The sequence below is a fragment of the Bubalus bubalis genome, chromosome 21 (genome assembly GCF_019923935.1).
Source record: "Bubalus bubalis isolate 160015118507 breed Murrah chromosome 21, NDDB_SH_1, whole genome shotgun sequence".
Taxonomy (NCBI): domain Eukaryota; kingdom Metazoa; phylum Chordata; class Mammalia; order Artiodactyla; family Bovidae; genus Bubalus; species Bubalus bubalis.
In genome coordinates, this window is record NC_059177.1 from 57,464,681 (window position 1) to 57,477,728 (window position 13,048).

General features: G+C 47.8%; 1 protein-coding gene across 2 annotated transcripts in view; it reads right to left on the minus strand.

Annotated features, from left to right (window-relative positions):
• Positions 1-12,966, minus strand: part of C21H3orf20 (chromosome 21 C3orf20 homolog) — a 62,535-nt gene extending 49,569 nt beyond the window's left edge. For both annotated transcript variants that reach the window (XM_044934323.2, XM_044934322.2), the window contains exons 1-4: positions 9,189-12,966; positions 2,811-2,867; positions 1,960-2,610; positions 929-1,069 (exon numbers count right to left, since the gene is read on the minus strand). In XM_044934323.2, the coding sequence (XP_044790258.1) occupies positions 929-1,069; positions 1,960-2,431 (613 nt within the window). In that variant the 5' untranslated portion in view covers positions 2,432-2,610; positions 2,811-2,867; positions 9,189-12,966. The remainder of the gene's footprint in view (positions 1-928; positions 1,070-1,959; positions 2,611-2,810; positions 2,868-9,188) is intronic.
• Positions 12,967-13,048: the final 82 nt, after the last annotated feature.

Here is a 13,048-nt window from a genome sequence, read left to right on the forward strand (position 1 = left end):
ACTTTGTATAATGTACTCAAAAGCAGTATGCTATAATTTTGTTATTTTACACTTTATTTAAATGGCATTATACCAAATGTCAGAGAAGGCAATGGCACCCCACTCCAGTACTCTTGCCTGGAGAATCCCAGGGATGGAGGAGCCTGGTGGGCTGCCGTCTATGGGGTCGCACAGAATCAGACATAACTGAAGCGACTTAGCAGCAGCAGCAGCAGCATACCAAATGTATCTTCTATACCTTTTTTTTTTTGCTTAACACCATTTTTTGTTTATCTATGTTGATGTGTGTGCTTCAGTGCTTGATTAATTTCCACTTCTCATTATGTCCCATCATCTAAAGACTGTAATTTTTCTCTTGTTGATTAACATTTAGGTTGTTTCCTTTTTTTTTTTCCATCCCAAACAATTCTGCAATAGACATTGTGATATGACTTCTTATAACATGTGTGTGTGTTTCTCTAGGGCAGTGCAATTCTCAAGTGTGGCCTGGTATGAATCCACACCAGGTCATGACCAGGTGAATACAGGAACCGAGAATACACATTTAGAAGTCTATGTACCAATCTGGTGTTCCTGTGACAATATCACATTTGGAAATGGGGTGATCCACAAGGGACTGGAAATTTTACAAAGTGGTCCTTCACCGCAGAGCGTGGAAGAAGCAGGGCTCTAGGAAATGCCTCAGCAGAGAAACTGCTGGGCGTAAGATGCTAGAGCACCTCCCCCCTCACAGACACCACCACCCTGCTCTCCACGGGAACTGCACCAACACGCACACTCACCGGCAGCATGTGAGAATCCCTGCTGCTTCGCATCCACCTCAAGTCTTGGAAACGTCAAACATTTAAGCTGAGGACTTGACCTTTCCACTGCACTCTTGTTGGTACCGTCTGACCTTTCACCTAAGAGCTGAAACTCAGGTACCCACCTTTCCCCATCTGTCCGGCACTGCCAGAATTTCTCCCGATGGTGCCAATCAGGAAGTCAAAAGCCATCTCTTTGGCATTGAGGTGCAGAAGCTGGCTGGCCTCCACGAAGCGCTTTGTAATGTCCAAGGGGTTGGCACCTACTAAGAAAGTCATCAAAGGCAACTACTCACTTTTCTCCAGTGTGGGGAAAGTGCTTCTAGAAAGTGCTTCCCTAAGTGGCCCTGGAAGTAAGGGGGAGTGAAGATCTATTCCCAGGGTGAGGAGGTGTGAGGGGGCTCCTAATGAGAGGGCCTTGAGCTCCGAAGGTCTCCAGGTGGTCCCTAGCTCTCTGCCCTCTCCCCTTCTCTCCCCCCACCCACAGGCCTGGAGACTGATGCTTTTGTTGCGGTTGTTCAGTTGCTAAGTTGTGTCTGACTCTTTGCCGCTCCATGGACTGCAGCATGCCAGGCTTCCCTGTCCTGCACTGTTTCCCGGAGTTTGCTCAAACTCATGTCCATTGAATTGGTGATGCTATCTAAGCTGATGTCACTGGTATTAAAAATAACAGAACCTAGAAGGCTTCATCAGTGATGAGTTCCCAGGTCCCCGATAGTGGGATGAGAGACCCTTATCGTGGACAGACCCCTGTTCTCAAGACTCTCCTGGTTCTGGCTACCAATCAGCCCTCCCAACTAGCCCCCTCCTTCTGGGTGCGGCCTCTGTCTACCACTGCATCATTTCCACAAACTGGGCCCTTCAATACCTCAGACCTCACACTGCTCACCGTCAACCTCTCAACCTGGGCTTGGCAAAGCTGGAGGGACGGAAGGACAACGTGGGGGATGGAGCGGGAGGGGGACGGATGATTCCTGGGGGTGGTCTCAGGAAGTAGTTGAGTGGCAAAGCAGACCCTTGGCTGCCATTTCTCCACAGCACGTCCTTGTAGACCTGGCTGGGGAGGGTATGGTGGACACACACAGCTGCCCAGGCCAGACCCTCTGGGCCCAGAAAAATGAGCCACGCTTCACAGAGCCAACCTTGGCCAACTTACCAGACACAGACTCCAGCATGGCCTTCATCTTCAGGCTGAGGAGCTCGGTCAGCAGGTGGATGGACTGCCGCTGGAACCTGTGCAGGATCTCCTGGCTGGACTGCCTGCGGCGGCCGTGGGTGGGAGCGTGCGTGAATTTGGCCAGCCCGGTGGAAGCGGGCAGCATCGGCAGTGGGAGCGCTGGTGGGGGCAGCTTCTTCTGGACAGGGGTCTGCACGGGGGCTGATTCCATAAGCACCACGGGCGGGGCGCCAATGCTGATCTCCAGGCCCAAGATGTCAGAGGGGGTGGGGACCATGGGGTCGGTGACCAGCTCCTCCCAGGTGAATTCAAAGATGTTCCTGATGCCCTTGGGTACAGAAATGCCTGCGTTCCGGCAGCCGACGAGCAGCCTGGAGATGTGGGCCAGCAGCTTGGGGGCAGTGGCGGTGTACTGCAGGTACAGTTCTCGGTTACTCTTGATGTCATTCATGGTACTTCAGCACGCATACTGCTAGGTGATGCTGTCCATTCTAGACAAGAGGGACCTTCAGCTGTAAGCAGCTAGACAGCCTGAGGGCTGAATGAGAGCCTACGTTCTCGCCTAAGGCCAGGTCTCGGGACAGACGGATGTGCTGAAACGGCCCTTATAGGTCATCGAGCCGGTGCATCCTATGTGGGAGGGTAGACGTATCACCGGTCACTCTCCCTGGCAAACGGATGCCACCCCACCCTGCTTCCCTTCCCGGGGACGCGTCAGAGACCAACTTAGTGAGTCACGAGGGGAAGGGCCTGGGGAGAAGCAAATTCCCCACGTGGACCCTGGGCTAGAGGAAGGGAAAGGAAGGGGAAGGGAAAAGGTTTCAGGGCACCTCTAGGAGTCAGAGATCTGAGGATGGAAGTTCTTCTTTTGGTCTCTCAATAAAAACCTGCAAAAATAAAAAATGTTTCATTGGTCCCCGCTGAGGGAAGGTGACATGAAAACTCCCAGCTGCGAGGCAAGGATGGGCCTGGATTCAACCTGTACCTCCAAGGGCAGAGGGAAGAGAGTGAGGAGGATGAGCTTTTTAATCCTACTGAAGCCTTCTCATCATTTCTGCCACTGTGCCTCCCAACATGCACTCCCCACCACGTCCACGCCCTCATCTCCTGCCAGACAGATACACCCTTCCACTCCTCGCTCTGTGTCCTCTGGAGCCAGCCTGAGGTTGCCGTTCCAGAACCGCACCCCTGGTGCAAGCCCTCAGTGTTCACAGTACGCTGCCCTGGTTTGATAAGGCTATTATCACTCCCATTTCACCAATGGAGGAACTGGAGGCTTATGCAGACAGAGCTCTCGGTCGGGAGTTGTCTGTCTGCAGACTCTTGGCATAGAGACCTTTCTAAACATGACTCCCCCACAGCCTTCCAGCTGCCTGCCCATCCGTCAGCAAGAAAATCTCCAAGGAACAAGGGTGCCATAGAGCAAACCCTTCTGACATTCTGCTGGTCTGCAGATAAAGTGGCTTTCTACATCTATTTGCTGACCCTCTGGCAGCTCCATTCCTCAGCTTTGGAGACTCAGAAAAATAGGTTCGTTTTTGAACTGATAAGTCTACAAAACAAAGAGACCACTCAGAATTGTGGTCATCTGGGCAACTAGCCAGAGGGATCTGACCCTAGCAGGCAGGGCAGATCTGTTTTAAAGCCAGGACTCAAATGAAGAGAAGATGAATACAATCTGTGAAATGTTCACTGGTTTGAGGAACCTCATCCCACCCCCTAACAGTTCCTTTCTTGTGACATTAATTTGGAAGACATGCCTTACAAACAGATCAACTCTGGCTTTTAAAAGTTTTATTGAGATACAATTCACATACCATACAATTCACTCTTTTCAAAGTGTACAATGGTTTTTAGTATAGGCGCTGTTGTGCAACAATCACCACTAATTTTAGAACATTTTCATCACCCCCAAAAGAAACCCATTAGCACTCACTCCATTCATTCCTCCTCACCCCAGGGAACCACTAATGTGCTGCCTGTGTCTACATATCTGCCTGTTCCGGACATTTCACATGGATGGAATCATACACTATGCGGTCTTTTGTTAACTTGCTCCTTTCATTTACAATCACGTTTCTGAGGTTGATCCATGTTATGGAAGTGTCAGTCCTTCAACTCATGTACCTCATTATATGGAGAGACCACAATTTGTTGATCCATTCAGTGTTTGACGACACTTTCGTTGTTCCCACTTCTGGCTGTTATGAACAGTGCTCCTGTGAACACTCAGGTACAAGTTGTTGTGCAGATGGAGACTTTCACTCTCTTGAGTTGAGAGCCAGGAATGGAACTGCTGGGTCATATGGTAACTCAATGTTTAACATTTTCAGGAACTATCAGGCTGCTTTCCAAAGTGGCTGCACCATTCTACAGTTCTTTTTGCAAAACCAGTATTGTATGAGGGTTTCAATTTCTCCATGTCCTTGTCAACACTTGTTATTATATTGTTTTGATTCCAACATCCTAGAGGGTATGAAGTGCTATCTTATTGTGGTTTTCATTTGTACATCCCTAGACAGCAGACTGGTTCCAAATAGGAAAAGGAGTACGTCAAGGCTGTATATTGTCACCCTGCTTATTTAACTTCTATGCAGAGTACATCATGAGAAACGCTGGGCTGGAGGAAGCACAAGCTGGAATCAAGATTGCCGGGAGAAATATCAATAACCTCAGATATGCAGATGACACCACCCTTATGGCAGAAAGTGAAGAGGAGCTAAAGAGTCTCTTGATGAAAGTGAAAGAAGAGAGTGAAAAAGTTGGCTTAAAGCTCAACATTCAGAAAACGAAGATCATGGCATCTGGTCCCATCACTTCATGGGAAATAGATGGGCAAACAGTGTCAGACTTTATTTTTTTGGGCTCCAAAATCATGGCAGATGGTGACTGCAGCCATAAAGTTAAAAGACACTTACTCCTTGGAAGGAAAGTTATGACCAGCCTAGATAGCATATTGAAAAGCAGAGACATTACTTTGCCAACAAAGGTCCATCTAGTCAAGGCTATAGTTTTTCCAGTGGTCATGTATGGATATGAGAGTTGGACTGTGAAGAAGGCTGAGCACTGAAGAATTGATGCTTTTGAACTGTGGTGTTGGAGAAGATGCTTGAGAGTCCCTTGGACTGCAAGGAGATCCAACCAGTCCATTCTGAAGGAGATCAGCCCTGGGATTTCTTTGGAAGGAATGATGCTAAAGCTGAAACTCCAGTATTTTGGCCACCTCATGCGAAGAGTTGACTCATCAGAAAAGACTCTGATGCTGGGAGGGATTGGGGGCAGGAGGAGAAGGGGACGACAGAGGATGAGATGGCTGGATGGCATCACCGACTCAATGGATGTGAGTTTGAGTGAACTCCAGGAGTTGGTGATGGACAGGGAGGCCTGGCGTGCTGCAGTTCATGGGGTCGCAAAGAGTCGGACACGACTGAGTGAATGAATGAACTGAACTGTAGTGACTAATAATGCTGAGCATCTTTTTGTGTGTTTATTGGCCACTTCTGTATCTTCTTTGGGGAAAAGCCTTTTCAGATTGAAAAACTTTTTTTTTAAGAAATGTCATTTTAAATTAAACGCAGAGATAACTTCCATTTGTTACCATATATTTCTGTCTTCAGAATTCAGCTGGAGGGGACCACATGACTCCACTCTGGCCTGTGAAAGGCATGTGGAGCTGCTGGGTAGGACTCCTGCTGACATCATGGCGCCCCCACACCAGCGCTTAACCACCTGCCTCCAAACCTGTGTCACATAAGGGAATGAACCCCTGATCTCTTTAAGCCCCTTTACTCAGATCTCTATTCCTGCAGCCAAATGTGACTCCTGCCAGCCAGCCAGCTGTGCGGGAACAGCATCACTCCCTCCTTCCCACGTATCTTATTTTCACTATCACTTGTTCATTTCTCCATCACTGAGACATAGGCCTTGCCCTCAGCATTCATCAAGCAGGAGAGACTTGCAAAATCTGTATCATCAGGGTCACACAGCCTAAAAAAAGACAAAGGCCATGAAAACCCAAAGACAAAAGTCTAAAGGAAGCTGCACTGAAGGTTGTCATAGAAGACAAGCAAGAAGCCACCAGGCAGGTAGGGAAGAGAAGGCATTCTTGGTAAAGAAGAGTATGTACAAAGAACAGAGACATTTAAAGCATGGAGGGTTCAGGGAACCACAAAACACCTCAGGATGGTTGGGGCTTGGGGCTCTACAGGGATGCAGCAGACAAAGCTGAAAAGATATCTAGAATCAGATCTTGAAGGGCCTTATATGCCATGCCAAAGAATTTGCATGTTATATAATCATCCTTAGGACAAGTACTCAGATGTGTTGTCTTTGACTGCTAGTTGCATCCCATGTGGTCTCTGCAAACCATGGCAGGCACCATATCTTCCTCCCCTTTTACAGTCTCCATGACTCTCAGTAAGACACCAAGTGAGCTGCCACACGACAGAAGGTGAAAAACATTTATGGCATCAAAGTCCAACAGACAGCCTAAGAGACCCACATAGACAGCTGTACACAAAGCTGCAATGAATGACTCCCACAAAGAAATGAAAGAGCATGGAAGAAGTTTATAACGGACACGAAAAAAGACCATCTTCATTCCAGCATCTTCGAAGTTTTGCTGCCTGTCTCCTCTGTCCCAGGCCAGGGGAAGTACAGAGATGAGGGGCACACACATGGCAAATCAGAGTGCTCTCTGCCAGGCAGAAGGGAAACCCAGAAAAGGCAGTGTCACCGGGTAGCTAACAGCTCAGTCCCGATGACCTCAAACCTAAACCTGTGGACTCTAGACCCTGCTTCCCAAGACAATGAGGATTAAATGAGGTCGCATGTGTTAAGGGTTGGCACAATGTCCAGCAAAGTGCTCAGTGAATGTTAAGTAGAAAAAGACGATTATTTGAAGCGGTTGAAGGCTGTATGATGGAAATGACAGAAACTGGTCCACAAGTTGAAGCTGACTAGTGAGCAAGGACAGGAAGAGCACTCCAAGTGATGGGAACAGCCCTGGTTCAGGCTGGAGGCTCTAATAACCTGGCAAGTTTGGGGAACCACATGTAACTCAAGGATGCCACAGGTGATCGGCAGGGTTGGGGGTGGGCAGCAGCCTGCTGAGAGGAGCTGGTATAACCTGCTGAACGTGGACTTCATCGTGCATGCGATGGGAAACCACGGAAGGACTGCAAGCAGAAGTGGCATCTGTACAGAGGGCACTCCCCCCAGGGGGCCGGCAGTGTGCTGGGGAGGAATGAGACACGTAACTGCAGTGGGATCGGCCGAGGAGGAGCGCTGTACCCACTGCACCCCGACTTCTGCGTCAGAAAGCAACTCCCAGCCCCTGCACCTCAAAGAGTACCCCAGAAGGCACAGACCCAGCGAACTCCCAGGGGTATACCATGGAGCAGCAGGACAAGGATGAAAAGTGGGTAAGTCCTGAACAGGCTCTGGGGAAACCAAGGGCACCCGACCAAGAAGGAAGCTGAGGGGGAAGTTCGGGCATGGATATGAAGAGAGCAAAGGGCATATTTCCCTCTTGTTAAGAATACATTCTGGGGTAGAAGTTGTATCCAGCTGTATATTTAAAGTCAAAATTAAACTCAGCCCCCTCAGGTGACCTGGTCCTGGCTTTCTTTGCTCTTTTGTCTAGTTTCTGCCTCTCTTTAGTTTTAACCAGAACACTTTTGATAAGGATGGTGAGCAGTCCAGATGTAACCATGTGACCACCATCAGTGAGTAAATGCAGCTTCAGGCTGGGACAGGCAAGAGGAAAGAGGCACAAGTGGAAACAGGAACATCAACAGACGCTGTCCTCTCCATTCAATATATAAAGAACATTCTGGTCAGATGTATGAACTCTCCAGCAGATGAGAGGAAGAGGGGCTGAGCTATGGAGAGAAGTGGATGTGAGAGGAAGCAGAGTGGGGCCACATGCATATGCTCAAGCTTAACCGCCTGGAGCCCGGCAAGGTTTACTTGTGAGACTAGAACCTTGCAGTCACCACTTGTCATCAAATGGAGTTCACTTGAAAACCACCTCCATCCCCCACCAGTGGTATTTACTGGGGCACCAAAGGGCCCTTGAAGATGAGTCTCCCAGAAAGACTCATCCAGAGACATAAAAATGATCTACCCTTTGACCCCGTGATTTCAATTGTGAAATGCCCAAGACAACAGTTTTAAAAGGAGGGACGGCAGCTGTATACATGTAGTTAAGCCAAACAAAAAGATGCCTATAGCCACTTCATTCCTCACAGCGAAATACTGCAGACAGCCAACAACTGAGGAAGTGTTTAATGACAACATGGATTCATTTGAACCATTAGCCAGCAAAAAAATAACTGAGTTCAGTTCTGAGAAATAATGTTAAAAATACACATATGTGGATGGTAGGCCTACATGATAACACATCCCATAAAGACATATGCTGACCATAATGGGAAGCAGAGACACAAAGTCTTTCTGTCTGAAGATAAAGATGACACTTCAGGAAAGAAAACAGTAAGCAAGGGTCCTGTGAAGATGGCAGCATGTTCTCAGATGGGCTTGTGACCTAGGAGACCAGGGGGAGCAGCGCCCACTCGTGTGTTTCCTGGTTTCCATACTGACCCTGAACAACTGGGACTGCCTGTGAGAGAAGAATGGTGTGGGGAGTGAGGGGTCAGGAGCTAGGCCCGTGTTCAAGCTCAGGGAATATGACTGGATAGAAACAGAACACATCGTACCCCAGAAAAAAAGTTACAATCAAGCAAAACCACCACTGAGCAGGTGAGCTTAGGATTGGAGAGAGCATGGCAGTTAGAAATGTAGTGGGGAAGATGCTGTTGAAACGGACAGTAGAAAAAAATATTTGTGGACACTCCTGTCACTGGAGAGATGGATACTTACTGGGCACAGTTACACAAACACCTGAGATCTACTGAGAAACAGTAACAGAAGATCAACACTAGGTCTGGGTGACAGGTCTTCACTAAACAGCCTGCTTCATCTGACTGTCCTGGTTTCCCGGTCTTCCTAGACAAGAAGCTACACCACCCCATCGTTCTCCCCACTCTGCCCACACACTTGCTCTGTGTGTGTTAAGCTAACGTCCAGACCCACAGCAGCAAACACCTCACCACCAACCAGCCAGCAGGGCAGGTGCCGGGACCAGGGGAGTTCCGTTCCCTCTCAAGGTTTTCAGCAGGTTAACCGAGTCACTGGTCACCACTTACCTTAGCCATATAGTTTCTTACAGGAACTGCCTGACATATAACTGACTTAGTTCAATTTACTGGCTGAAAAGAAATTAAACACATATGGCGTGGCTGCTCTGTGTTGTATTAACTGTAAAGACCAGTACCCTCGCCCATTCCAGATTCTAAATTCTACTGCCTCATCTGTATGTCACAACAAGGTCAGCTGAGAGCCATCTCCCAGGCTGCACTATGGCTTTAAGAGGAAATAAATTATTCCACAAGTCTTTGGCAAATGCACAGCTAAACACAGCAGGAATCTCATGTATATGGATTTAAAGTTTCTCCTTTGGGACTTTTGCAAGCAAACAAAAGGATTTATTTAGCCAATTCAAACGAACTGTATTAAAACACACAAAGGCCTGGAGAAAAGATTACAATGAAAACAAATAATTCAAAGCAATTTCTAATCCAAGACATTTTGCTTAGCTCCACAACGCCATGAATGAGGCGCGGCCATGCTTTCCGACCGGAGATTCAGCAGTGGTGGCTCCCAAGTCAAACACAGCCAAGGGGTAACGTGAGTGCTTAATGAACGGCTGGAAGAGACCTGTTTGCCGATCACTTAGTTACTAACAAGAGATTTATATATAGTTAAACCACAAAACATGTAAAAACAGATCCAAGCTGTGCTGTGCATTCACTAGCACTAGACATGTGTCTTTTGAGCATCTGAAGTGTGGTATAGTATGACCAAGGAACTATATTTTAAGTTTATGAAATTTAAAGCTTGATAACCAATTTCGTTACTGGCCAACTCTTAAATGTTTTTAAGTGTGTTTGGATCAACTTAGGTATGTGAATCTACTTTTTCAAATGTATATTTTGTGAAATCCAAATAGAGATTAAGTATTCCTGATGAAAATTGAGCATCTGAATCAAGATGTGCTAGAAGTGGACACACAATGGGTTTTGAAGACATGGTGTGAAAAGAAATGCAAAACGTCCCATTGAACTTTCTGTGTATTGATGGAATGATGAAATATTTTGGATATTCTGGGTTCAATCGAGTTGACCCTGAACAACCTGGGTTTGACCTGGGAGGGCCCATGTGTGTGGACCCTTCACTACCGCCACAGCACCACACGCTCCACACTGGCTGCATGTGCGGGTATGAACTGCATGTAGAGGGCGGACTGTGGAACTCGAGCGGCTACAGACTCTGGTGGATCCCCCCGCAGACACAGAGGGATGGTTTTATACCACAGAAAGAATTCGCTTTTTAAATGTGGCTCCTAGAAACCAAACTGACACACAGGGCTTACACCTCATTTCTACTGGGCAATGCTGCTTCAGAGCACGGGTCTGCCGTCTAAGAATTCCAGTGCCATCTGCTGGACACACTCCTGCGTAACAGGCCCAAGAGAACCAGTAAAACTGAACTGTGTTAACGCTCAAGGACTCTGGGTCTGAAATGGAACAGGATGTCAAAAACTAGGCACAAGACACTCAACTAGTTTGAATGCTGTGAAAGGGGAATTCGAACGAGGCTTATACATTTTTAAATCCTAGAGAAAATCCAACTTACAGTTATTAGCTGACAGTGACCATGAGCCAATGTGCATAGACTGGTCTGCTTTCCACCGTGGGTGCCCTGGGTAAGGACAAGAGGTTATTTGGGTGCCCTTCCCACGACCACTGCCTCCCATAAAAGTGAAACTGTCACCTGCTCAGTCGTGTCTCTTTGTGACCCCATGGACTGTACCCCGCCAGGCTCCTCTGTCCATGGAATTCCCCAGGCAAGAGTACTGCAGTGGGTTACCATGCCCTCCTCCAGGGGATCTTCCTGACCCAGGGATCAAACCCACATCTCCTGCATTGCAGGCAGACTCTTTCCTGTCAGAGCCACCAGGGAAGCCCGCTGCCTCCTGTACTGTGGGCTTCCTGCTGCCCGACCTGTCTTGCCACCCTTCTCTACAGCCTGCCTCTCCAGGCCCTCTGCTCTCCCTATGTGCACTACCTTCCGCACCTCCCTCTGCCTCATACACGCTCTTCCCAGCTCCCTCATATTTGCCTAGAATTTACCTTCCTCTGTTTTCTTCTATTTTCCCTTATGACCCTAGGATACCTAACAATTCTGTTTTTTCTTTTAGTATTCCAATTTCTGTCTCCTCTCCATTTGTCCTACAAGCTGTTTCAGCTGGTTTTACAGAAATGCTGAAGTCTTTGGTCCACTTTGAGGTGGTTTTGTACATGGCGTGAGTTAAGTATCCAAGTCCATTCTTTTGGAGGTGGAGAGTCAACTGTCTCAGAATCATGTTGAGATCTATTCTTTCCCTACTGGATGGTCTTGGCACCACTGTCAAAAATCAAGTGACCACAGATGTATGGGGTTTATTTCTGAACTCTCAATCCTGTCTCATTGTTTATTAATACATCAGAACCACACTATTTCAATCCTGGTAGCTTTGTAGTAAGTCTTGAAATAAAGAAGTAAGTCCCCCAACTTTGTCCTTCTTCGAAATTGTTTTAGATATTCTGGGTCTCTTGTAATTTCATACAAATTTTAGGATAAGTTTGACAATTTCCGCAAAAAAGGAAGCTTGGTCAGTTGGTTTTCATGAATTATTTTTCCTAGATGTATTTGCCTGACAAAATGACCTTTTGTAGGTCTTGCAACTCTGCCCTTGATCTGGACTTCAGAGGTTAAGTTGGTAAGAATTTGGGATTTTAATACTGCTCAATACTGGGGTTAAACAGAGAGCAGAGGGTGCTGGAGAAAGCAGGAGTCTGGAACACCACCTACGCCATCTGCCACTTGGATAGCGCGTGACGAGTCACCGACCCTGTGCTCCAGCTTGCACTCTGTAATGACAACGGGGCCCTCACAGCAATACCGCCGTGCTGTGGATCGGAGACCACGGGCTCCTGCAGGCCCTTGGAAGATCTGCTCCAGTGCTTCTTACAGGACTCACTGGCGAGGGAGGAAGCTGTAACAGCCCGGTGGGCCTGGTGGCCAACTTCTACTGCTTGTCTGCAGCTGTGAAGAGGACACTGGGAGAGCACACAGATGTACCCAGGCACAGGAGGTCCTTCTGGAGCACTGCTAACCCACCTGTTGTTAGCAAAGACAAAGGGATCTAGCAGCCCCTCACTCCAGCCCAAGTCCATCCCACTCAGGCTGGGATGAGTCGGCTCTCAAGTGAGGTGAGGGCCTAGATCCGCAGCACCAGAAGAGCGGGCGGAGCTGAAAAACTGACTCTGATGGCTAAGATGCATCTTGCTCGCTGACGAGGCCCAGCAGCCTCCACGTGTGCCCGTCACTATAAACGCTTACTGAATGCCTACTCTGCAAGTGACATGAACATCTACTTTTCTGGACTACAAAGTCCTCCCTGGTCTTCCTGATCATTTCAAATGATACCCTAAATTCTCCACCAGTGTCAGGGTCCTCCTGGAGACCAGATCACTTCGTCCCCCAATGTCCCCTTCTGTGCTACCATTTGGCAGGCTGAAATTCTTCCTAACAGATGCTCCATCAACTGACTTGGAAGCTGAATGCTTGGAACAAAGACATCTGCCAGCCAGCACTGGCAAAAGGAAAGAAATGGAGCCTTTAAATTTGAGTAAGTCATCGGAGTGGGCATGAGAGACAAGATTACAGATTCCTTAGGATTACAGATTCCTCAGTATCAAATATTACAGAATATGTCTACTCTATCTCAGCTCACATGTAAATCCAGATGAACTGGTGTCTCCATACCGATCAGAATGAAATGAACAGCTAAGTGGCCAGAGTTCCCACAGTACCATTCACTTTCTTCCCTGCTGACAAATCCAGCCTGAAGTCTGGGTCTTCAGGGAAAGGACAGGAAGAGAAAGTTACAATTCAGTCCTTA